General features: G+C 37.8%; 1 protein-coding gene across 7 annotated transcripts in view; it reads left to right on the forward strand.

Moving 5' to 3' along the window:
* Window positions 1-26,607, forward strand: part of SIPA1L1 (signal induced proliferation associated 1 like 1) — a 211,768-nt gene that overhangs the window by 166,998 nt on the left and 18,163 nt on the right. For all 7 annotated transcript variants that reach the window (XM_027641935.1, XM_027641941.1, XM_027641938.1 and 4 more), the window contains 6 exons: window positions 298-572; window positions 6,294-6,569; window positions 15,760-15,909; window positions 20,460-20,584; window positions 23,301-23,419; window positions 25,881-26,320. In XM_027641935.1, the coding sequence (XP_027497736.1) occupies window positions 298-572; window positions 6,294-6,569; window positions 15,760-15,909; window positions 20,460-20,584; window positions 23,301-23,419; window positions 25,881-26,320 (1,385 nt within the window). The remainder of the gene's footprint in view (window positions 1-297; window positions 573-6,293; window positions 6,570-15,759; window positions 15,910-20,459; window positions 20,585-23,300; window positions 23,420-25,880; window positions 26,321-26,607) is intronic.

Below are 26,607 nucleotides of genomic sequence, written 5' to 3' on the forward strand. Positions count from 1 at the left end.
CTTGTGTAAATCCGTGTGTTTTTCTGTTGTGTGCTGCTATGTACCTTCTAAAATTCATGTGGTTTCAGTAAAAATTCAAGCAGAACTTGGCTAACCAGATTCTGCTGAAAATACTAGTTTGAGTGACATGATCCATTTCAGCTGATTATGAACCTAGATCTGCATTATATATTCCTTGATCGTGTCCCACCTCTGTCTTGGGAGTTGGTTGATTTTACAAAAATGGGGTGCTTAAAACCTTTGTTAGCACCGGAGGTCTTTCAGTGCATTAAATTCTGTCTTCATTTCAATTCACAGCTTGTGACTAAGGGCTGTGAAACAGTGGAAATGACTCTGCGTAGGAATGGTCTGGGTCAGCTGGGTTTCCACGTGAACTATGAAGGCATTGTGGCAGATGTTGAGCCCTATGGCTACGCGTGGCAGGCGGGACTGAGACAGGGCAGCAGGCTGGTGGAAATCTGCAAGGTGGCTGTAGCCACTCTGAGCCATGAGCAAATGATTGATCTTCTCAGAACATCAGTAACAGTGAAGGTCGTCATTGTCCCTCCATATGAAGACTGCACACCACGCAGGTATTTTATAGTAACTATATTTGCTCTAAAATTGTATCTTATTTTTTGGGGTTGTGGGGGAAGAAACACCACAGAATAAGTGTTAACCTCCAGAAACCGTGATATAATTGCAATATAGCATCTAGTATTGTAAGGTGAAAGAGGAGAGCAGGAAAAACCACCCATATTCAGTCTCCAGGCCCCCCAAAATATTAATTGAATCCCAAAATTTAATAAATGTGTGAAGAAGTTCATGGAAATCAAACAACTTTTTGGTGACAATTGTGTGTTTAGGATTCATCAAAATGAATCATACGCTTCCCTCCCTACTGTCTCATTTGTTGGTAATTTGTAATGCCTGTGGATATAATTCTTGAAAGCTATGAATAGACTTACATTCTTCTATTTTCACAGTAAGTAAGGCTGTAAATGATAAGGGTTTATCAAAGGTATAGATCTGGCCAGAGAAATTGCTTTAATCAGTAGTTCTTCTTTACTCAGTAGTAGATCTTGCTGCATCACTCTCACTTCCTGTATTTAAATCTTGCAAATGCTATATGATTAAAATGGAATGATCTTTAATAGAATAAATTTGCCTGCAGGCTAGCTGAAGATTTACGCTAGATTTGCCAAGAAGAAGCCAGTACAGTAACCAAAGTTCAGTGTGTTCCTTGGACTGAGAGACAGAGAGTGTTTTGCTTGGCTGTTTTCTAATCAGTCAATATCTTTGTAGGGTAGCTGCTAAATCTTTGTATACTTAAGGTTGGGGTTGAACTTAAATGCATATTTATTACATTGATATGAAATCATGTCTCTGAGCAAAGACCTTTTGCTTCTGTAGAAGAAGAATCCATGTTTGTTTTTACTGTGAGCTATATTAACTCCTTTTGTAAATGGTAAGAAAAAAGGAGCAGAGAGAAAAGAAGTTTTGTCCTTCTGTTGTCAGTGGAAAATTGAATACATGTCAGGAATTAAAATGAGCAGTGGCATAAGGTCACTCATAAGGTATTTGGAAAGCTTTTGAACAGTATTTAGCAGCCCAAGCAAATGGAAAGTTCAGCTGCAGTCACTGCAAAAGGATTAGAGCTGAAAAATCTGTGTGGAAAGCACAGATCCTATTATTCCTGAACTAAATTAAGTACAGCCAAAAGCAGGCTTACCTTTAGTTTTTCCAAACCGATAGCAGTAACAGAAACGACTACATTTTTTGAAATGTTGCACTCAGTATCTGTGAGTTTTGTTGTTGTCTTGTAGTGAGCAAATCTTCATGGTGGGTTATTGTTAGTTATAAAATTCCATAAAGCAACTCTTGAACCTGTTTGCTCTATCCAAAATCATAAAGGTTCAAGAACTGTGTCTTGAATTTGTGGCTGTCCTACAAAAAGATTTCAGTTAAATGTTTGCACAAAGCAATTTCTCTTTTGGCAATCAGCTTTCTGAAATTGGAGTCCTTTTGTTGTGACCTCTGGAGGCCATTTAGTATTTCTACTACAGTAACTTCTGCAGACTGTAACTAAAATGAAGATCCATTCTGCTTGGAACAGTACATTCGTATGAGAAGCAGTCCCTATCCTAATAAATTGATTGGCATGAAGCTAGAGGAAGAGCAGAGGTGCAGTTAGATAAGCTGACTTGATAACAGACACATGTACAAAGCCAGTAGCAGATGCAAAAATACAACCAAATACCCCAATTCATATTCTAATGACCTACACAGAGGCAGGCCTTGTTATGGTTATATCTCTACTAAACCAGTCATTAAAGCATAGCTACTGAACTCATTTAGTGGACTGATTGCTGACCTTGAAGTTAAGGACACAGCATCCAGATGAAATTGTGTATTCCTGCTTCTTAAACTGTAATTAGGTCGGGGGAAAAAAAAAGAGAAACCCAAATACTGAAGTACATAAGCACTAGGGGGAGAATAGCAGAGAATATGAAGTGAAAAGAAGAAACAAGGATATCAGTATTTTAGTTCAGTTTTGAGTGGACTTTGAAAACAAATCTCCAGATCATCCCCATCTACTGTGCAGTGGATCACATCAGAGTGGCCTGGGAGCACTTTCAGATGAAGCTTAACTACATGTGCTTCAGAAGCACAGCTCATGCCTTCCAACTACTAATTTAATTTGCAGGTCAAGACTAGAGGGTAGGCCAAAGTAAAACCACAAAATAAGTTTATTGCAGACAGCAAGACCTCAGCATGAACTGTTTGTCTTCTCCTATTAGCCTGTACAACTTGGCCATGCTGATATTAGCAAGTTCTGTTTTGTTTTCTGTTTTAGCTGGGAAGAGATACTGGTATTTCTCACCCCTAATAGTGTAATCTCTTAGAGGAAGAGCTAGAAGTTCAAAATTTTGCACTGACTGTTTATTTTTCTTCCCAGCAGATAGTGATGTGTGTAGATAAACAAAGTAACCATGATAAAAATATTTGCTCATATATATATAAATTTGTCAAGAGAAATACCAACATTATCCTCATGGAAGATGAAGATCATGTCTATTTTCCAAGTATCTCATTTGAAATACATGCAGAAGTTTACCCTGCTTCTTATGTGGACTGCATTAGCTTATGTGCTGTTCTAGTCCAGTTTTTGTGCTGTCCTGTTCCTTAGGAAGCAATGGGCACCTTTTGGGCTTGGCTCCTACAATTTCGAGCAAGTGTTTTGTTTTCATAATGTGCAGATTTATCAACTGAGGTACTCCAAAGCCAAAGATGTTTGAAAATTAAATGTAGTGCCTTATTTCATGGGACTCCTGTCTTTTAATGTCTGTGCATCAGAAAGACATGTCTCAAAAAGAACAAACATTTTAGGTCTTATTTGTCTGGGTGCGTGTGAGTTCTAAAGCCCATGACTTTTTCAAATTAAGAAGTGGAGATACGAAGATGCCCTTCTAGCATGTTTTTTTAGCTTTTATAACCCAGTAATCAGTTGAAGAGTATCAACTCTACCAACTGGAATGCTGCAATGGATGACTACAAACCATTCTGAAGGGATAGACAAGGAGGGAGAGGTTTTGGAGTAGCCTTGTGTGTTACGGAATGTTTGATTGTCTAGGGCTCAATGACGGTGACAATAGGGTTGTTAATGGGTAAGAATTAGAGGGAAGACCAACAAGGCAGATGCCATGGTAGGAGTCTGTTATGGATCACTCATCAGGAAGAAAAGGCAGGCTGTCACCATCACTTAGTCTTTTTTCTTGGGTGGGACTTCAGCTTACCAGATGTCTGCTGGAAATACAAAACAGAAGAGGGGGAACAGCCTAGGAGCTTCCTGGAGTGTATGAAAAATAACTTCCTGACATAGCTGATGAGTGAAATATATAAGGGAGTTGGCCTGCTGTACTTGCTGTTTATAAACAGAAAAGGTGGGTGTTGTGCTGGTTGGAGGCCATCCTGGGCACGTGAAATTGGTAGAGTTTTCAGTTGTCAGAAGGTAAGGAAGAGGGATCAACAGAACTGCCACCCTGGACTTCTGGAGGGCAGACTTTGGCTTGTTGAGGAGCCTGACTGATAAAGTCCCTTGGGAGTCAGTGTTGAAGGGCAAAGAAGTCCAGGGAGGCTGCATGTGCTTTAAGAAGGAAATCTTAAAGGCTCAGGAGCAGGCTGGCTGCATGTGGTGAAAGATGAGCTGGCGGGGAAGAAGACCAACCTGGCTGAACAGAGATTTGGCCGGAACTCTGGAAAAAACTTAGAGTTTATGACCTTTGAAAGAAGAAGCAGGCAACTCAGGCAGACTACAAGGATATTGTGAGATTATACAGGGAGAAAATTAGACGGGCCAAAACCCAACTGGAAATTAATCTGTCTACTGCTGTAAAAGACAATAAACAATGTTTCTGTAAATACATTAAGAATAAAAAGAGGGCCAGGGAGAGTCTCCATCCTTTGTTGGATGTGAGGGGAAACAGTGGCAAAGGATGAGGAAAAGGCTGAGGCACTTAATGCTTTCTTTGCCTTGGCCCTTTAATAGTAAGACCAGTTGTTCTCAGAGTACTCAGCCTCCTGCCCTGGAAGACAGGGACAGGGAGCAGAAAGAAACCCCCATAATCCAAGGGGAAATGCTCAGTGACCTGCATACACACACAAGTCTATGGGACTGGATGGGTTCCACATAAGAATACTAAGAGTGGTGGTGCAAGTGCTCACCAAGCTACTCTCCATCGTTTATCAGCAGTCCTGGCTAACCAGGGAGCTCCCAGGTGACTGGAGGCTAGCCAGTGTGATGCCTATCTACAAGAAGGGTCAGAAGTAGGATCCAGGGAACTACAGGCCTGTCAGCCTGACCTCGATGCTGGGGAAGGTCATGGAGTAGATCATATTGTGTGTCATTGTGCAACATGTACAGGACAATCAGGGGATCTGGCCCAGCCAGCATGCATTTGAAAGGCAGGTCCTGTTTGAATAACCCAATCTCCTTCTGTGAGAAGGTAGATGAAGGAAAGGCTGTGGATGTTGTTTACCTAAACTTTAGTAAAGCCTTTGACACCCATTTCCTGGAGAAACTGGCTGCTCGTGGCTTGTACGGGTGCTCTGTTTGCTGGATAAAAAAAATGGCTGGATGGCTGGGCCCAAAGAACAGTAATGAATGGAATTATATCCAGCTGGCATCCAGTCACTAGTAGTGTTTCCCAGGGCTCATTATTGGGGTCCATCCTGTTTAATATCTTTACCGTTGATCTGAACAAGGGGATCGAGTGCACCCTCAGTCAGTTCACAGATGACACAATACTGGGTCTGTATGTCTCAGTCAGATGACACTGTGCTGGGTGGGAGTGTTGGTCTGCTGGAGAGTAGGAAGGCTTTGTAGAGGGATCTGAACAGACTGGATTGATGGGTTAAGGCCAACTGTATGAGGTGCAGTAAGGTGAAATGCTAGATCCTGCATTTGAGTCACAACAGCCCCATGCTACAGGGTTGGGGGGAGGATGGCTGGAAAGCTTCCCAGTGGAAAAAGACCTGAGGGTGTTGGTCAACAGCCAGCTGAACATGATCCTGCAGTGTGCCCAGGTGGCCAAGAAAGCCAACAGCATCCTGGCCTGTATCAGAAATAGTGTGGCCAGCAGGACCAGGGAAGTGGTTGTCCCTCTGTATTCACATCTCAAATACTGTGTCCAGTTTTGGGCCCCTCACAAAAGAAAAGACATTGAGGTTCTGGAGTGTGTCCAGAGAAGGGCAGTAAAGCTGGTGAAGGGTCTGGAGCACAAGTGTGATGAGGAGTGGCTGGCTGAGGGAGCTGGGGTTGTTTAGCCTGGAGAAAAGGAGGCTCAAGACAGACCTTATTGCTCTCTACAACTACCTGAAAGGAGGTTGTAGCAAGCTGGGGGTTGTTCTCTTCTCCTAATAACAAGTGACAGGGCCAGAGGAAATGGCCTCAAGTTGTGCCAGAAGAGGTTTAGATTGGATTTTAGGAAAAATTTTTTCACCAAAAGGATTGTCAAGCATTGGAACAGGCTGCCCAGGGAAGTGATTGAGTGACCATTCCTGGAGATATTTAAAGGACATGTAGATTTGGTCCTGGGACATGGTTTAGTGGATTTGGCAATGCTAAGTTAAAGGTTGAACTCAATGATCTTAAAGGTGTTTTCCAACCTAAACAATTTGATGATTTTAATATTTGTTAAGTATATGTTTCTAAAAAGCAAAATCTTACGTATACTCTTCCACAGAATTGATTCACCTTCTGTGTTAAGATTTCTATTCCTGTGAACAGGATGTATTTATTTCTTCGTTTCCAGGAGTTCTTCAGAAAACTACCGTATGCCAGTGATGGAGTACAAAGTGAATGAAGGAATGTCATATGAATTCAAATTTCCCTTCAGGAATAATAATAAATGGCAGCGAAATGCAAGCAAAGGACAGGGACCTCATGTGGCTCAGGTACCATCTCAAATGCAAAGTCCAGTGCCGTCTAGGATTGGCTCTGGAAAAGGAGAAGGGAAGATGCCACCTCCAGAACGAGCCAACATTCCCCGAAGCATCTCTAGTGATGGGCGCCCATTGGAGAGCCGGAGGTACGTGTTTACTTTGCAAATGGCTTTTCATTGCTACTCAAAATCTTGTCAGAAAAAAATCACGAGTTTTATCTAAGTATCTGAAGACTGCTTTTAATCTTGGTTTTATTTAGTCAAAAGACAGCATGAATAGCCAAAAGGAAATACCTTTCCTGGTGTGATTAACCACAAAATGAAGTATTCTGGGATTTTGTTCCCCCATGTTGGTATTCTGAAAATGCTGTATTGTTATTTAAGTTTTAAATGAATTACAATCAAAGTTTTAGAGCTAAGTGTTCATGAACTACTGCATTTTGAAAAAAGAAATAAAAAATTTATCTTGTTCATAGGCTTGATGGAATTGCCTAAAGCACCCAAGGCAGAAATAGCATCTGACAGAAATTTTAGCAGAATTCTGACCAGCCCAGAAAGCTAATTTTTCTGACTGAGGAGTGTTAAGAGTTTTTAGGCTAGAGAAGAAATTGGTTTACGTTTCAATTTTTCTAAGGTGATTTGGGGTTTTCTGGTTTTTTGAGCTTTTAAATCAAGAAAGCAATTATTAAGATAAAGGTATCAGGCCTATCACGTCACAGTATTTTCATTCTTTCATGGAAAAATACCTATTTGATAGTATTCAAATGAACTTTCATTGTTTTGATTATCTGTACAAATCTGTCATTGTCACTGCATTTAGAGTGAGATCTGTGGAGGGAAACAAACTTATAGCTTGTATTTCTTACTTTGGATAATTCTTTAGGGGAAAAAAAGCTTTATATGGGTTCTGATTATACTATGTGGTTGAAAAATATAAAGCAGTAGTAATAAGATGCGTATTGTAGAAAATGTAAAGGGTGTTCTAATGAATTAACCTAAAGCATTTTTCACATCATGAAGAACTGGGGATAAAAAAAAAATTGTTCAAAGATGGTACAGCCAAGACCAAAAAACTACTAAAGTGAAATTGAAAAATCTGTGTAGGACACCTTGTTAAGAAATTATAATAGTTGATAAGAACTTAATTTTCTTAGTTTCTTTTTCATAGATGTATACTTAAATCTGCCATCAGTATAAGTTGCAAAACAATATTTGCAACACTGAAGGCACTAATAATGTCACAGGCAACCTCACTAGATTGTCTGTGAAGAACGTTGCAGAAGCCACTGAAATGCTGGACTTGGCTCTCTAATGATATATTTGGACCAGCATAAAAATTGCATTGCTACAGGCCATATCTGCCTGTTACAACTGAAGACAGGTAGATGCTGAATTGGAAGGAATAAGAGCTGAGGTGGTGGGGTTTTTTGCTCTCTCCAGTGCTGTAGAATCTTGCTCTGTAGTTATAGAAGGCATAGTAATTCCTGGGCAAAGTTCAAGGCAGTGTCAGATAATCAGATTCAGTTACGTTGCTGGTTTTTTCCGACACTTTCATCTTTTCATGGTATTAAACAAAGAGCTTTGTCTAGAGTGTTTAATTGGCTGTTCTGCAACTTGTGTTGAAGAGGGAGCCTTTGGCTGCATTGAGAGACGGGGTATTCACAACTGTTTCTTGTGCATAAAATCGTACGCAGGCAACATCGCACACCTAAAGCATTCAAGGTTTGTCCACTCACTGGAGGCTTCTAGAGAGGGGTTATGGCCTGACAAATGTTTGCAAAGTGAAAATTACGTTTCCATAGAGTCAGTATTAGTTTTCAAAAAGTGAAACCTTGACTTTCCATTTTCTTCTTTTTCAGGGCATTTAGCTGGTTTTTTCTCCTTTAGACATTCTTTTAAGTATTTTTTTATTATTATTCAAAAAGGTTTCTATTGGATCTTTAATCCTTAAAAGTATATTATCAAAGTAACTTTTAAATTTCACTGGAAATATTTTTGGGTGCCTGAAAACTGTCTTCTCTCATCTTTCTGGTCTGCTAAACATGTTAGTCTTGGCTGAATCAAGTTTAAATATATCAGTGGTTGCATAAGGTTAACATCTTTTCAGTTAAAGTAAAGAAAAATACATTTTTGTCATTTTATGGAATACTAGAGGGGGAAAAAAGCCCAACAATAAACTCACTGTAAGACTCATTTGTTCTTTACATGATAAAAGAAAGCTTTGCTTTTGGGGAAGCTCAGATACTTCTTATTACGCAAAATCTTGAAATCAACAAATATGAGATTCTCATAGCCCTTGTAACTGTCTCATTTAATTTTTCACCATTAACTTTCATACTTTCCGTAGAGTAAAGATCACCTGTCAGGAGGTGCTGAAATCTGTATGTGTTTCTGGTACAGGTAGCAGCAATGGTGCTCCTCTGTGCTTTACTCCCTATGACTTGTTCTTTGCTCAGCTGTTGATTTGTTGCAGAAATGGAGGACCAAGGCTAACCTGGTAATCTAGGTACCAGGATCTATATTGTGATCCAAAAAGAGCTCTCTAATTAACATGAATATAAACATGACTCCACTGTATACAAGATGGCTACTTCGTTGTCTTTCTCTGCAGTATTTATGTTCTATAGAGCAATTTTAAGTGGTTTTAGAAAAAAGACAGCTCTTATTATGGCTCATTAGCAAAGCAGTACAGATATTCTAGATTTCCTTATTACATTAGAGCTTCACTTTCGAAAACAAGGTACTGCCTAAGTTTCAGTGGGGCACTTAACTATGAAGATGAGCATCAGTAAGTAATTTCAGTACTAAATTATAGCTGTAACATTAATTTTAATCTTTGACTGTGGTCTAGACATCATTAGCTATCACTTCTGTTTCTGTGGTGCTGAGCTGCAGTTCAGACTTGTTGATGTTTAATCTTAATACTTAATTGTTTTGAGACTAGAGCTTGCCTTTATTCCTCTGTGCTTCTCCCTTTTGACTGCATGTTCTTTGTTTATTGAGCTGGGCACAGTGACAGTGATGGCAGATGTCATGTGCCCCTAAGAAACAGTGATCTATAGTTCATGATCTGTTTCAAGGAATGTGGCACCTGAGAAACCATGTAGTAAATTGATCCATGTGGTTCTTTGAGCTCTGAACCTGAGGTGATCTTTGGAACTAGCACTGATGGCGGTTGCCCTGGACCACAGGTCAGTACCATGGTTAGCTGTAACTCTAGCAGGTGGGATTTCAAAAAATGAAATAGTCATTATAGTATTTCTGACACATCAGACCTGACACACTACTCATTTTAAAGGTAACATATTAGCAGTAAATCCATGACATACATTAAATATTTAGAAAAATCCATGAAGATTTGAGGGGTTTAATTTAAACAAAACCAGCTTAACAGACAAGTGTTTCCCTCTTTGAGTACAAAGTGCTCTGAGAATACAAGTAGTACAGGTGTAATGTTTTTAAATTACCTACTAATGATATTTTACTGATGGTCAATTTATATAGCTAGAGGCTCTAAATATGCACACCGAGTGAAATAAATCTATTTTTTACCCTTGTTGATATATTCCCTTTAGTCCATTTAACTGTATTAGAAATAAATAAAAGCTGCATTACCAATCTTGAGAACAGAATTTCACCTCATATACATAAAAACATCTTGTCTCCCTGTAGAGACTGCTATTGTAGGTGGGAGAATAGGTCGCTTGACAATCTCTGACTCTGAGAAGGCAGACAAATGCCCAGTCCTGTGTCTAATCAGTAGAGTACTTAAATTAGCCCTTACTAAATAGATTGTCTTCATATATCCAACTTAGTAGCTTATACTTAAATTTTCCCTGATCTTCTTAGTATTCTGGATCCTTGAATGTAGCCATGATTGATGTGGATATTTGTAGGCAGGAGGAATAGCCCAAAACTTTATAAATCATAAAATAAAGCTCTAATGTTACTGCAACATTAAGACTGAAAAATCTAATAATATAAATGCAACAATTTCCAAGTTATGGTTTATTTCATTACAATAATTAGTCCACATGGGACACTATGTAGCCTATAACCCAAAATAAATATCAGAGCGATACATTAGGGAAAATAACAATAAACTACATATATGTGAATTATGCTAGAGCTAATGTTATTGGAGAAGATGTAATTATAGAGCTTGATTTTTTTTTTTCCTTCCTCCCAATTTTCAGTTTTTGTTTTGTACACTTGGTTTCCAAACTTTATCAAGAAAGGAGGCGAGATAGTGGAAGATAATAATCTGTTCTTCATTAATTTATCATAAACTGGAACCAGTCTTAACTAAAACTTGATTTGACAAACATTTGAAAAGTATGAAAATCAGTAGTCAAAGCATGCTGCTGGACTTGAGCACTTCAGTGTGCAGTTGAGTACTGTATTGGATGAAAGCTCAAGGCTCTAATTAGAAAACTTCTGAGAACAGTCAATCATTAAACCAAATGGAAAACTGAATTATGGCATAGCTGTGGTAATGCGCTGGCAGTAAAATTCCACAGTACGGAATTATTAGGACAATATCATTAAGACTGGTTTTATGTCTTGTTGAGGACTTTGAAGCACAGTCTTGCCCTAAAATTTCATACTTTTTTGAACAATGCCCATGTAATCAGTGATAGTAAATGTGCCAGTAGTAGTTTATAGGTTAGTTCTTGCAGATCCCATGTTATATAAAAATCCTAATCTGCTGCTGTTGAACTTGAAGGAGTTATGTTTTTTCTAATGTAAACAAGGTGTTTGTGCTCATCTTGCTACCTGTCAAATGAGCATTGTAGCACACGTTGCCTACTTCACAGGGTTTGAGGATTTGTTATTTTAAGGTTCTCATAACATTCTTCAAATTAAAACATATACTAACATGAGATTATATATTACGCACTTCCTATTAGCTCCAGGACCTAGAGCTGGATGTAGCAGTGGAAAATCAAAGGTTTATTGACACACGTGACTGTATGGCCAAACTCTTGTGATCCAAAAACATCTGAGAAGAGCTGTGCTGTATCATGACAAATATTGGTTGGGCTTGTTTAACAGTGGCCATCAGCAGGGACCAGGGAAAAGTGTAAGAAATGCTTACAAGTGTAAAGGAAGATTCTTTACCCTGTCTGACGGCTGTCTGCCCTTTAAGATTGCCTGGTGCTGGGTACACCTATACTGCTATGTTTAATAGCTGTGGATGGTATCTCTTCATCCAGGTGCCTGCTATTTGGTCTTTCGATACTTATGGGTTTCCTACTTGTTCTTTTGTCGGGAGAGATAATGAGTGATCATTGTTTACTTGATCCAGTACAATTCATGCTTGGATGGATTGAAGCAGATACAATAAGTTTATCTATAATCTGTGGGGCCATATAGCCTGTTCAGTGTGTCTTCATATGCAAGTTGTTCTGTACCTCTGGTTGTCCCATTGCCTGCCTCTATATCTTTTCTTGTTAGAGTATGTGTTTTCTGAAATATGATGATCAAATTGAAAAATACTTGAGAAGGTATATGGTGTGGTGCAAGAAGGTACAACATGACATCCTGACTGCATTTTCTTTTTCATTCACTATCCCCTTCCTCAACCTGCTGATTTTTTGTTTTATTCCTTTTTGAATGGATTGGTTTCCTTTAAATGTGAGAGCATAGAGACAGTGTTTGCAGAGAATTGTCACAGCTTGCAGTATTAGTAGGATTGCAAAAGTCAAACACATGGAAGGTAAGCATGACAGCATTAAGATTTGCTGTGCTGTTTTATTCAGAACTCTTGTGTAACCATATTTTCAGATGCTTTCATTGATTAAATTATGAGAATTTAACAGAGGGCATCTGCCTCATTCAGTTCACATAGTGGATGCAGCTCATTGAAGAAGAGCTATTTAATATGTTATTGTCCTCTTCATTATTCCATCTCTTATTTACTGGATGACATTCAAATCCTATTGTAAAGATGCAATTACTCCCTCTAAACTTTACAGTGGCACCCATTACTGTAGTTTCTGAATGCTTCACGGGTATTAATTAAACTTAATTTTCAAAATTCTTGTGTGAGAAGAGATGTCTTTGGCCCTCTTCAGATTAAGAACAAAGGTAGAGAGATAAATAATGTTCTAGTCATTTACTGTGTCTTATTTTGGGCATCTCACATTTGGAAGTGTGCCCAGCACTGTTAATATTTTATATATTAAAATTACAGCTTCAGTTGACTTCAGTGCTTTAGTAAGTTTTCAGCTCAGAGGTATATTGGGCCTTGGAATCAAATAAGACCTTTGAAAAACTTGCAATTAGTGACGACTAGTGAAAAATGGTCATTAGCAAATATGTCAGTGGTTGTACTGGAGTGCTGCAGCAAGTACAAAGTAAGAATTCAGCTTGCTAAGTCAGCACTGAAATGCCTTGACTATAAGGCCATTTTCCCTCTTCTGCCAGATTGCACCTCCTTCGCTTCTGAGCTGTGCAGCTCTTGCAGGAGAAGTTGTAGCACAAACTAGGACCTGTGCCCCCTGCAGTTTTAAGGGAGAAGGCACCTGTGTATGATCACATAACTAGGCTGCCTTAGGCCATAGGCACAAAGTGTGCTAGACTGGCATTTTTCATATGGTATTACATACCTATATATAGTGAAGACGTGGGGAAAATTACAGCTAATGACATGGAAATTAATTTATTGAGAGCAAGATGGATACTTTCAATGTCTGTGTTGTCATACTAAACAAAATAAATGTATATCCATCCCACTCACTGCCTTCACAAAAGACTTGGCAAGACTCAACCAGTTCTTTCAGGGTGAACTAGATCTGCTAGAACTAAATCATGCATGGCATAATCCTAGTTCAATTGACTGCAATGTAATTTTATCTGTTTAATGCAATGGATGCTTGCCCTGTTTTTAAAGTCAGTTGTGGGACTTATGCACTTAACTGTTTTGGAATTTCTTCTTAAAGCTGTCTTTTGAAATAGGTAAGATCTTACTTTAATATGATTTTTAATTCATAATAAAACAAGCTCAGAATATCTTAGCTATATTAACATGCTGCTAACCAAATGCACTTGTCTTGGGATGTGGCTTTCATTGGTAGTTTTCAAAGGAGCTCAAAAAGTAAATTTGAACTACTTTACTCTAAAGTTCTTTTGTCTTAGTTACGTTTCACAGAAAATGAAATGTCTTGTACTATTAGTGGTTTTTAGTGCAACTGTGAACTGTACTAAAAAAAATTATTTCTGCTTTAAGTAATAGAATGTCCTACCTGACTGGTTTTCATTGCTGTTGTTCAGACCACATTTATGATACAATTTTGTTTGCCCTCAAGGTCTTTCATCTTTGTAAATGAGTTATAACTCCATGACACAGTTCTGAAATCTTGAGATTCCTTCTGAATAGTGCTGTCACTTTTTGGTAAGGCATAGGAAGTAAAGAAAAGGCACAACTGAATCTGAAGTGAAAATGCAAGCATTTTCCAACAGGAAATAATTTTACAGAAATTATTCGAGAAGTAATTGGTTTCCTTGCCATCAATTCTAATTTGATATTGGGGAAAAAGGTCATACTTTTAAATGGTGTTTTGCTTTGTAATCATAACTGAGTTTAAATGTGTGTGCCTGTATAGGTGAGTGAATGCTACCGCAAGAGTGTTTTTTGTCAGACAAACTAATTTGTTTTCTCTTTCTAAGAGTGCTTCTGGGAAAATGAACTGCTTGGTTTGTGGGTCCCCAAGTTTCCAATTCTTGAACCATGTTCTTTGCAATCAAGTATTTCAGAGTTGTGGCTTGATAAATGTGGGATAAGTTAAATTCAGTTTGGTATTATAGAAAGGAATTACTGGATTTGGTATGGTATTCATCATGGTCAGGCATTAGATAATTCTTTTATCAAAAAAAGAGTTACTATTAGTCATATGCACTTTATGGGATTCCAGATGATCAAGATGTTCGATCCAGTCCTACTGCTCTTTCCATTTTAAGATTTTGTTAGTTTACTGTTTTTTGCAATAGTACTGAGGAGGACAAATGCACATTTGATATGAGTAAATGTATATATGCTCATACACACTGCTTGGATATATACACATACATGAGTAAGATTATTCAGTGCAATGGTGTTTTTTTAATTTTCAAAAGTCTTTTTTTTAACTTTTGAAGTTCTTACAGTATTGTGGTGAGAGCTGATTTAAAATCTGCCACTCCTTTACAGATACGGATTAAATAGCTAGGCTAAGATCTTCTAAATCCCCAGATCTGAGTTGTGCACTGAGTTGTGCACTATATGTTTCACTGAAATCAGTATCCATTTTTCAAATATTGAATTGCTATTTAACTTGTGCAACTTACAGTACTTTTCCTAGATAAAATGAAAAGAGGTTTTGTGTTCACAGTAGGGGTTTGAATTTCATGAACTCAAACTCCACTTAAGTTGCTGTGAAAGTTCTGAATGGCTTCAGTCACCACTGAGTAGAACAAAGAACAGCAAAGAACTAACTAGCTAAGAGCACTGAATTGGGTTGGGGTTTGGGAAACAAAATGCTGACAATTATCTGAAAAAGCCTCCAACTATACAGGCTATATGAGTCAAGCAGTATAAACCTGCTGCTTCCAGCCGTTCTGCCCAGGTGCATGTGTTGCAGTTCTAGGCTATTTGCTGTGTGGTTATTCTGACAGTTGAAGGCTTCATATGAATCAGAGTTCTGATATGTTGAGATAGTTTTATATTAGAATGTTAAGCATTTAGGAGAATTTAAAGGTGTTAGTTCTAGTTAGCATTGCATTTTTTTAGTCTTTTTGTCTTAATGTGGACAATTTGGTGGCATAGAGATAAGCTCAATACTCCTGGAAGAGTTTGCATAGACAGCTCACTATAATTAGTTTAAATTCCAGGCAGGAGTTTGCTGTGAGAATTAGGAATATTTTCTTCTGTTTGGTAGTCCAGGAGTTGAACTTGATGATCCTTCTGGGTCCCTTCCAGTGTGACATATTCTGTGATTCTGTATTTTGATGAGGAGTGTCATGCTTCATTATTTCTTACAATCAGTTTGTAACAACAGATCATGACTTTAGAAACTGGGATTTTTTTCTAGTGCATGTCAGGATTTTCTTTCCACACTGGCCTTTCTTCATTTACTCCCCTGCATCCAGGTTTTTATAGTTGATTTTCTTCATGGTTTCCAGTAGATTAATAAGAGGAAAATGTCTGATCCTTCAACTGATACAATTTCTACTGTCTCCATGATGCCATCATTTTCTTTGCTGATGTGACAATTTGCATGGTAGTGTTCATCATGCTTTGCAGTCTGATATTGCTGTTCAGTATTGCTGATTTGACTGGTTCATTTCCTTGGAACAGACTGTCTCCTGGCTCTGACGTCTATGTCACAGTTTCATCCATTGCCTTAGCAAGGTCGCAACAGTGCCGTAATTCTCCAAGCAACTTATCGTCCTCAAGTGAGACTGGCTCTACTGGAGGCACATACAGACAAAAATCTATGCCAGAAGGGTAGGCACCAGCCTTTTTACATATTCTAAACGTATTGTTCTTTGTTTCATTTGTTGTAACGTATATTAAACTAAAGGAGTTTAACAGCCTCCTGTGTTTACATGCATTAAAACATGTTTATTTTCAAATATCGCTGTCATGCTTCTTGAAAAAGCCTGTTTTAAAAATCCTTTCTTTCCCTTTCACCTTTGCAATCTAACCTCTCTCTCTGATCCTAGTCTACAACTGCTCAGGTTACTGTACAAAGAGATCTTTATGTATTTAAAAATCTTGATTAAAGGTAGCTAATGAAGTGTGACAGATTGCTTCATTTCACAGGTTTAGATTGTGAAATTAAAAAAGTAATAGGTTTGGGACTTTGCGGTCTGCTAATAGTTGAATAGTGTAGAGTGCAACTAAGACTTCAGATGTGTAGGCACAAAAGTGCTAATTAGTCCACAGCTGGCTTCTTTTTCACATATTCAAGTCATCCTGTTTTAAGGCTTCCAACATTCCAGAAATCTTCAAACTCTCTGAAGTGATCCAGTGTCAATGTAAGGGGCAACTTGCAGAAGAATAAATTAAATCTGTATCATTTTCAGAGAGCACCAAAAGGAGCAATAAATCAAACATCTCCAAGTAGAGAAAAAAATAATTGACAGCAGAAGAGCTGTCTGCCACATTCCAAATTACTTCCTGTAGAGAAGATAAAAGGGCAAAATTGCTCATAGTTCACACTGTAAAACTTCCTCTGAAGTATTCTTGAGTACTTTGCAGGTCATTATGTGCAATTCATTTTGGTTTTATAAAGTAGAAATACCTTTTTCTCTATTTTAAAAAATATGTTATTAGTAAGATTGAATGCCTTTGTCAGGAACTGCTTAGTACAAGGCACTGTCTTTTGCCTGTTTTAGGTGCTCTGTGTCAGTCCAGAGAATGCTGTTCTGATCATGTATTTGAAAAATTGCTGCTTCTTGCTCCACAGCACTTGAAGATTTGCTCTCCCTGTCCTTCCTGCAGCTCAGTTTGAGGTTTTATGAAGAGTCGATCTCTTCTCTGCTGCACATCTGCATGAAGGCTTTGATTCATAAGACTATAAGGCCTGTTCTGGTCATTGTTTTAAGTTTGTGCTTAAGTCCTACTCACATTAGGAAATTTGCTCTAAACCCATTAAACTTTGCTGTAGGGAAACTAGATAGAAGTGTGTCCAGAGCTCTACAGCTGGAAAAAAGCACATAACATCTTTATATGCTGCGTACTTTCTGGCTTATTCACATCACACCAGCAGCACTTGTGTTGCCTTGGAGCAACTTGCGCTCCCAATATCGTCTGCTCTTTTCCAGCTATGTCATTTGCACTACAAGAAAGGTATTGCTGCCATATGTCCTTAGACCATCGCAACCATAACTGCTTGAGTAGGAAGGGGTTTTCAGACACTCTTGGGTTTTTGTTTTGGATTGGCCTCAGAGCACACCAGCACCCATCCCAAACCTTTTCCATCTTTAAGTTAGTTATACACATATGTTCACTACAGAATTCTTTAAGCATTTTGCAAGTTCAGCAAAGACATGTGTCCTAGAAACCTTGAGTATACAGTCTTTTTGGTTTTAAAGTTTTAATTCAGTGGAAGGAAACACTGTTTAAGTGAAATAATGAACGAATTAACGCATGAATTTTGCATCTTCCTTACTGGATGCTCTTTAAAAAGAAAACACTTACTAAACTCCAATTATGTCATTATTATGTTCTGTTCCTATAGGAAAAGCAGTTTGCCTCTCATACTCTCCTTGTAAATATGAATCATATTTGCTTGGGAATTCCCAAACATTTTCTACCAGGCTCAATGGAAAGCATGAAAAATGTGATTAGGAAGGAAACCTTTCCTTGCCTCAATAAGCAGTGTAATGTCTGTCACATTACTAAAAATCATTGCAGTGTTCTGTTGAGATTCATCTGAAAGACCAGATTCAGGGCAGCTCTGTGTTCAGTTGCTAAGATGTCAGAGAAGAGGTGGGCCGGAATAACGGCCAAGGGGGAACCATGTCCTGAAGGTAATCTTCCAGATGTGAGGTTCCACTGTACTCTAGGTACTACTCAGTCCCTGAAATGTTCCAGTGCAGGAAGTCTCAACTGCATTACTTGTGTATATGTTTATTTCTTGTTGCATAGTATCACAGATTTGGAAAGTTTGTGAAATTTAAATGACCAGAAGCATGGGTGTGAGTCCAGCCCTGTCAGACACTGGCACAAGCAGTAACTGCTACCGCTACTAGATTATTGTTCCATATCCTAAACTGGATATAGGCAGAAACTTCACTGCCTTCAAGAATATCCAGATTGGTATTGATGTATATATGTGTTTTGTATACTTATGCTGTGTATACCTCAAGGTATATATATGTAATAATAATTACTAAGTAATATGTAATAATAATTTAAAAGTACCAAAATAGTAAGCTTCATCGTATGACGTAGATAAAATGTATATTTAAACAATTTCACTGTTCTTTCAATCCAAATTGATTTCTCCTTCGATTTTTTGGGGTTCTTTCCTTCATACCCTAATGGACTGTATATTTAAGCGACATAAAATATAGCACCACTTGCATTTAGTATGCCTGCTGTTAAAATAGCCCACTTCATGTAAAAAGGCAGTCTAATGACATTTCTTGCTGCTGAGTTAGTAGAGCAGCGATTCTAATGAAATAAAATTAGAAATATGGTGGGTTTGTATATTTCTAAACTTGAAAAGAGATCCCACATCACAAAATATGCCAGATGCAAGACTGACTGCTTTTATACATATGAACATTGTGGAGGTTAGGTACGAAGACATTACAGGAGAAAGTAAAATATCAGTGCAGTGTAACTTCATTGAACCAAGGTTGGGCTTTTGACTTTTAGATACCAGCTTCTAGTTATTTTATCATGAAAACGTATTCTTCCCATTATAGTTTACAAATCTTGAAAGTTTGAAAATTACCTCAGATCAGTGCTTAAGAAATCCATCACCTTTCAAATGCTGTGTTTAGACTTTTTATGTGTATGTTGAATTGGTATTGAATTCATGATGTTTAATTTAGGTATTTGATCAAGTGAAATCCTACCTAGTCTGTGTGAATAGAAAAGGAAAAGGATTTACTCACTTCATGTAATTTCCTTAATGTAAATAGTTTGTATCCAGAAGGCAGATATATACAGGTTTTCATCACTTTTTTTAATTCATCAAAATGTATGTCGATAAATCAGAGACCAGTGAACAAAAGGGAAGTAGGGTCATGTTTGGGTAAATTTTTAGAAGGCCCAGATTTCAATATGCAATATTTTGAAGGTGTGGTGCATGTTACGGGCATGTTCCAGCTGCTTATCTTTTAAGGATGGGAATGGTTTGGGTATTTTATTTTCTGTTATTTTTTTATACATTAAAACTGGAGAAACTCACTGATATATAAATGATATATCAACTTGAAATTCTGTGTGTTATTCTGTGCATGTGGAGTTCTCTTTTTCCTTAACGGTATGTCTGATTAAAAAAAATCTCAAAAATGCATTGTTCTTGATGAATTCTTAATGATTGATTTGCTATTCTGAACCCAACTATAATTCTTACATACTTTTAAGTGATTTATATGTAATACAGAACTGTAGATTTAAGTTTTACAGGCTTTTAGGCATATAAACCCTAAAAAAGGCTTTGGTATGGCACACAGACACTGTGTTTCTGAACTGATTTCTGTAATCTATCTGATTAATCTGGCAGGATTTACAAAGTCCATAGAACAGATTCTTCCTTTTGCTCTGTATGCTTCCTTTTACAGCAACTGTTGTACGTCTCACTACTTTTCTACAGCTGTATTTAGCTTGCACTAGTCCACTCAAATTATTTTATGATCCGATAACTTAATAATTTACAGAATCCATAATCCTCAGGTTTTGACAATCCATAACCAATACAGTCACCTTTATAGATGCTTATTTAAAATATTTGGCAGTGTAATGTTGTCCCAAACAAATCCATGTTGTTGGTGTATATGTCTGCATCATGTAGAGGTGTGACCTTACAACTCTTCTGGTTAAAACCCAGCAAAGTGGCGGAGATCCATGGGATTGTCCCAACAAACTTTCTGATGCTTTCTTTGACTACTTTGATGTAGTGCTTTCGCAGTTAAAAGGATCCAAACTTTTACGTTTTACTCGTTGTGATGAGTTTTTTGTAACCATGTAACAGTCTGGTTGTCTTTTCATGTAAACATCTATGTAAATGAAAACTAACAATTTTATTTCGTGATGTTTTGGTCTGGTTTTTTTCAATTGTATCATTGTAACCAGCTGTTCTTGATCAAAGATGCTCAATAAACTAATGTATACTGTAATCTTATGCATTAAAAGTGCTAAATGGGTCCAGAGAGCTCCTACAAAAATTAAATGGTAAAACATTATAAATGCCTTAAGCATTTGGGCTATGTATTGGTCTGTTGTTTGACACTGGCTTAAAAGTGCTTTTTTCCCCCCTCATGTGAGATTTATGTATATTTAAAATCATTATCTGCTTTGTTTTTTGGGGAAAACAGGTTTGGAATTAGCCGTAGATCCCCTGCTTCCATTGACAGGCAGAACACACAGTCAGATACGGGCGGTAGCGGCAAATCCACACCCAGCTGGCAAAGAAGTGAGGATAGTATCACTGACCAGATAGGTAGGTAATGAATTCTTTACAATGAGCAAGTGGTGCTAACTGCAAGGTGACCTTGGTAATACCTCTCCATGCAGAGAGAACACCCTCTTAAGCGCTGTGTTTTCAGTTAACCTTGTTCATCAGGATGAATAATTAGGTCTGGAGCACGTACCTAAGCTTCTGCAGTCTGCTGCCTTGAGACCTGTAAGTATCACCTGAGGAAGAAATTATTTCATTTCTTCATTTGATTGTGGGACTAAATCTACCTTAATGCTCTTACCCTGAAACACACTGTCTTTTTAGAAGCAGTTGGGTAGACACACTTGTTAATTTGTCTTGCTGTTGAGGACTTGTTTGACCTTCCCCACTCTCCTGAGTAGCTTGGCTTAGTTCAATTTTTGCTTAGTTTGTCTAAAACGCTTGTGATGCTCCTTTTCAAATATATAAATGTAAATTGACTGTTTGATCATTGAAGCTATAAAAATACCATGTACAAAATGGAAAAACTGTAATTAAGGTTTAAATAGTGAAGTCAATCTATAGCTAGGTAATCGCCTTCCACCAGTGTATACATTTTCATTGCACATGGCAATTAAGCTGTCAGCTTAGGAAACACATTAACAACATAAAACAGCTAGGTACTAAGAATTTATATTGTTAGGCCTTCATTTGAAGTTTTTGCACATAGACCTTTTGCTACAGCTATGGCTTGACTTAAATGGGTACCAGTAAGATTAACACCAGTGGAAATGTCCTGTCTACAACAGGATTGATCCAACATTGATCCAACGTGATGACTGTGGCCAAGGTTGCTAGATTGGGGTTTTTTCTAACTTTTTTTACCATAGATTAACCAATTCCATACTTTTTCTATTGCACATATAGGTCATTTTACTTCATCAGTATACAAATGGACTAGTGTTCAACACAGAATAAGCTTCAGTGAGATCAGGAGTTTAAGGCGTATGCCAGCCTCAAGTTCTGAAGATGTACTTAGTTCACATACCTTCACAACCTCAGTAAGCTGTGCCTTGTTACTGAAGCCGTCTGTCAGTACCTCCCTCACAACTCCCCCCCATACTTCTCACTGACAAACTGTGATTATACTGATGTGCAGTTCTCATTTTGACAGAACAATTTTTGATCACATATGTTTTGATATGGAGTGATGGTAACGACACACGTAAAACTGATCTTTTGCTCAGCTTTACTTTTGCAGACCAATAGTTGAGTATTGGTGCTGGCACTGAGTGGAGCTGCCAAGAAGTTTTGTTCTACAGTGTCAGGTGTCAACATATTAGCAAAATAAATAAAGCCCAAAAAAACTAGGAAAAATTGTGTGGTAGAAGAGATGGCTCCGGCATTTGGCAAAAGCTGGGAAATGCATACTGACATATAATCCCTGTATTTTATCTCTTGTGTATTGTCCTGCATTCATAGAGTCGCAGTTGGAAGCTGCATCTCTGACTGGAGACTTTATTGCCAATCTGGTGAATCTAGGTGAAAGTTTGGTTCTATGACAGATAAGCACTTTTCCATTTGGGATAATCTGTATCAAGGTAAATAAGGCATTAGGTGTAGTGAATCCACACACTCACTCCTTCCTGGCCCATCTTTACCTGCAGAACACCTTTGTTCTTGGTTTGCTGACACTGCTTGCTACCACTTGTCCAGGGCAATCAAATTTGATGATAATATTATTGCTATCATCATTATTATTCTTTTAAAACCCCACAACTTTCATTTGTTTTTAAAAAAGATGGTAATGCTGCAGATTAAGATGAACAAACTGTTGCTGTGTTGAGGAAAGCACTGCTGTTTACCATGGGTATTGATAAGTATTTGATGTTTGTAAGCACATACTCTAATTAAAAGGAGCATTTTTTTCAAGCACAGAATATATGTAAAAACATATGTAAAAACTTACAGCTGAGACACATTCTTTTAAATTACTGACCTTGGGCTCTGAGGAGGCAATTACCTACCTAACAGGCTGTATCTGAGCACCCTCGAGACTTCCATATTTATCTCCTGGGAAAAGAGTAAATTTAATTGCCAAAATGCACTCCTGTGAGCGTACACATAAGATGAATGATTTGAATTCCATCCACTTCTGTCAGGCTTAGTTTAATAAGTATTCCTTTTGTACACGTATGCAGTTCCCACATTCACAACCAGCAATGTTTAAGAGAATACTATGATTTCGACAGATTTTTTGCTATCTCTTCAATTAGAAAATTTTTATTTAACTCACCGTAACTTTGATAAGAAATATGTGTAGTAATTGTACTGGAGAAAAAAGGTTCATTTAAGTGATCACTGTAGACTTTTACTAGTGTCCTGCCTTGCGTAGAATGCCATTTTAGGAAACGTGGATCTTCAGTCTTTTTAATCTCTTGCTAGTGGGCATCATGCCTATAGTGATACAATGTCAATACACTGTGAAAATGAATATTCCACTGTTTTAATGCTCTGATATAGTGCTGTTTGACAAAAGGGACGTGAAACCATTCAGGTTGGTCTAACAAAAGTCAGGCTTCCTTTTTCATGAAGTCTTAGTGATTTACGCCAGGCAGGAATGGGCCCTCACTTCCTCACCTGTGTTTTGTCACGCTATGTATTAGTTTTTGGCTAGTGGTGGTATTGGAAAAATTGCTGTGTAAAATGAGGTTACACGTCTTTTTAGCTTGTTACACTGCATATGCTCTTCAGTATATCACTGTGTGCTATATTGCAGAACCAACATGCCATCTCCCAGCAGTATCAAAAGTACTGCCGTCCTTCAGAGAAAGCCCCAGTGGAAGACTGATGAGACAGGATCCCGTGGTACACTTGTCTCCAAATAAGCAGGGTCATGTAAGTTATCCTGAAAAAGGAATTATTTAATATTTTGTTTTTGCTCCACACGCTCTTGATACCAAAAGTGTAGTGCAAAGTTATGTTTAGAGTGTCAGCTAAAAAAAGGAAAGAAAAAAATTCCCACTCTCTACTAAAACCTGGAGAAAGCAGTAGAGGAGGCCTGTTGTTTTCTAAATCCTACAGCACAGCACACTGAAATATTTATTAGTTAATAAAGTTTTGCTGTCAGTTGAACAGCAACTGCTAGTCTGTTACCTTGTGATAAGTAAAGGATTTGTGGAAATTTTCAAAGCTATTCCTAGGCCTAATACATAAGACTTAAAGTTTACTAATATATCTTATAATGCAATTCCCAGAAAGCTGCTTTTTCAAGACAGAATAACAATCTTGCTTTTGCTTTCGTATTTTCTCCATTTTCATCACATAGTGTAACCATTAATTCCTTTCTATAAGGAAATTAATTCCTTCCACACTGTTGGAAGTCTGTCTGAAAGGTCTGCTTGGAATCCGGCTGAAAAAAAATCTTTCTTGTTCTATTAGTGTTCAGGATCCAAAGGTAAATTCTGTCCTTCTGTCTCCACAGAGTTAGATATTCACACAGTTATGGAGACTATCACTTCCCAGTTTACATACAGAGAGACAGATTAATGCAGTAATGTTCATAAATTTAAAATGTCTTGAAAATTATTAAAGTCACTGGAATAAAAAAACCCACTCTTTAAACTTTTACCCAATAAGCTGTATCACTTGGTTTTTTATTTATATATACAACAGGCTAAAATACAGAGTTGTGTTGCATGATGATACTGAAAGTATTAGTTGCATTTATTTAGATGTGAGAAAGTCTTTAATTGGTTCCTGGTCTTTAATTTGCTTCTGCTTACCAGCATTATTCTTTCAATACAATTGGCAGTGTTGCTTTTAGGTTATTAATTCATAACAACGCATATTTATTATTTAAAATAGAAAACATCAAAAAAACCCGAACAACAACACACCTGTCTTCATATTCTTAGAAGTACAGACTAGGTTTTGAATTTAGATAGACCTGTTTTCCATGAGATGTATTTGACAGCATAATAATGTAATACATAACTCATTAACTTGAGTGCGAAGTGCAGCACTGGAATTAGTAATGCTTGCATTTTTCTTGTTTAGTCATTGTTAAAGTAAATCTTTATTATATGGACAGATGGATGGGGGAGTGATGCATTTCCTAATGAAGAGCAGTGACTTTAATAGGAGACAAATAGGAGTCCAGATCAGCTTCATATTCCTCCTGTTTTTCTGTCAATTCTTGCTTTATTATAATAAAAGACATGGATGCTGATGATTTCTTGCTCTCAGTATGCATGCATTCTCTATTTCCCCTCTTTTCAGGTGAAAACAGTAACAGTATCTATTTTTTTATATTTGTCTGGGATCTCTGCCCATGTCTGCTCAGTAAAACTCTAGGGGTAGACAAATAGGAAAGTTCTAGGTCTCCTTTCCATCCATTCCCTTATTCCTAGGCTATCCGTTGATCAAACAAGTCGATTGCTTCCTGCTTCAGTTCTGATTCTGTAGATGATCAGAACTTAGATAAATTCTTTGAACTTCAGATGGATATAAATACTCCAGTGGTAGATGAGCTGCTAAGCCACAAGTGTATGGCAAGAAATTCTTCCCAAAATGGGATATTCCACCAATGCCCACTTTGAAATTGCGGGCATTCAATTTCTCTGTAATAGTGAGCTGTAACCAAGAACAGGACATACAAACCAACCAGACACTGGCATGCCCTGATTGAGTAATTTAAAAGCTTTACATTAAAGCTTCCTTTCATGCAATTCTGCTTTCTGGAAAACAATTCCAAATTAGTTAAATGGTGTTTCAGTGGTCATTTGCAAATGAAAGTCCTGCTGAGGAGGAAATACACCCTATTGGAGAGAGGAGGAAGAGCAGTGGTTATGATCTTTTTTGACCTTTTGATAGGCAATTGGATTATTAAAATAACAGGCACTTGCTGTGGATTGGTTATGTTTTATGTTCTTAAACATTGCAGTCTTAAAATTAGAATATTTTTAATTACCATAGTTATAAATCAAGTCAAAGTCTACACAGCTCAGCCAATTTCATTGGACTGGGCTGAGCAGAACTGTGCTTGGAAGGAACCAGTGTAAAGTATTTTGGGACAAAATACAAACAACTCTGGCTTTTCCTGAATAGTTAAGACATGACTTCCAAATCCATATGAAAAGTTTTTTATGTGCACCCGTAACAGAGCATATGCATTGTGTTGGAATTAAATTTTTAGAGTTTATTAGTCTCCTCAATGTACTTATCCCATACCTCAGGGTAGAAGAGCTAGTATTGTACAGTGGTGACTTTTATAACTCTTTATTTCCACCTCTCCGTTGCTATATTTCTGAAATAAACCTACAAATATGGTTTTTTTGGATTGTTGTTTCTTCTATAGTCTGACAGCCACTACTCCAGCCATTCCAGCAGCAATACTCTCTCCAGCAATGCCTCCAGTGCTCACAGTGATGAAAAGTGGTATGACAATGGAGAGCGCACCGAATCAGAGCTGAACAGCTACAACTACCTTCAAGGGACTTCAGCTGATAGTGGCATAGATACCACTTCCTACGGACCTAGCCATGGCAGCACTGCCTCCCTGGGAGCAGCGACATCTCCCCGTACAGGGCTCACGAAGGAGAAGGTGGCACCACTGTGGCACAGCTCCAGTGAAGTCGTCTCCATTGCAGATAGGACATTAGAAAAGGACAGCCACATGGACCGGAAAACTGAATCTTCACTGAGCCTGGATATTCACAGCAAGAGTCAACCAGCTTCCAATCCTCTAACAAGGGAGAATAGTGCTTACAGTCTCAGTGATGCTGTCTCACATACAAGGTAATTTTCACCTCTCATGTGATTGATGTTGAAGAGAAAGGTTTCTAACTATGTTAACCAGTGTTTTGAAAGATCTCTGTGCAGAATGCTTGAAAATTAAGACCACCTTTAGTCTTCGCATCTGCTACTGCTTATAATACTAAAAGTCTTTGAGAGCATATTCCATACTAAACTGCTGCTCCTAAACTACTGTAAGACAGACACGGCTGATGTGTTCTGTTCATAGGGAATATCTTGCAACAACTGCAGTTCATATTGGATCAGAAAGGAGATCAGTCCATTTTTTT

Source organism: Corapipo altera, unplaced genomic scaffold (genome assembly GCF_003945725.1).
Source record: "Corapipo altera isolate COAL_440 unplaced genomic scaffold, ASM394572v1 23b, whole genome shotgun sequence".
Lineage (NCBI taxonomy): Eukaryota > Metazoa > Chordata > Aves > Passeriformes > Pipridae > Corapipo > Corapipo altera.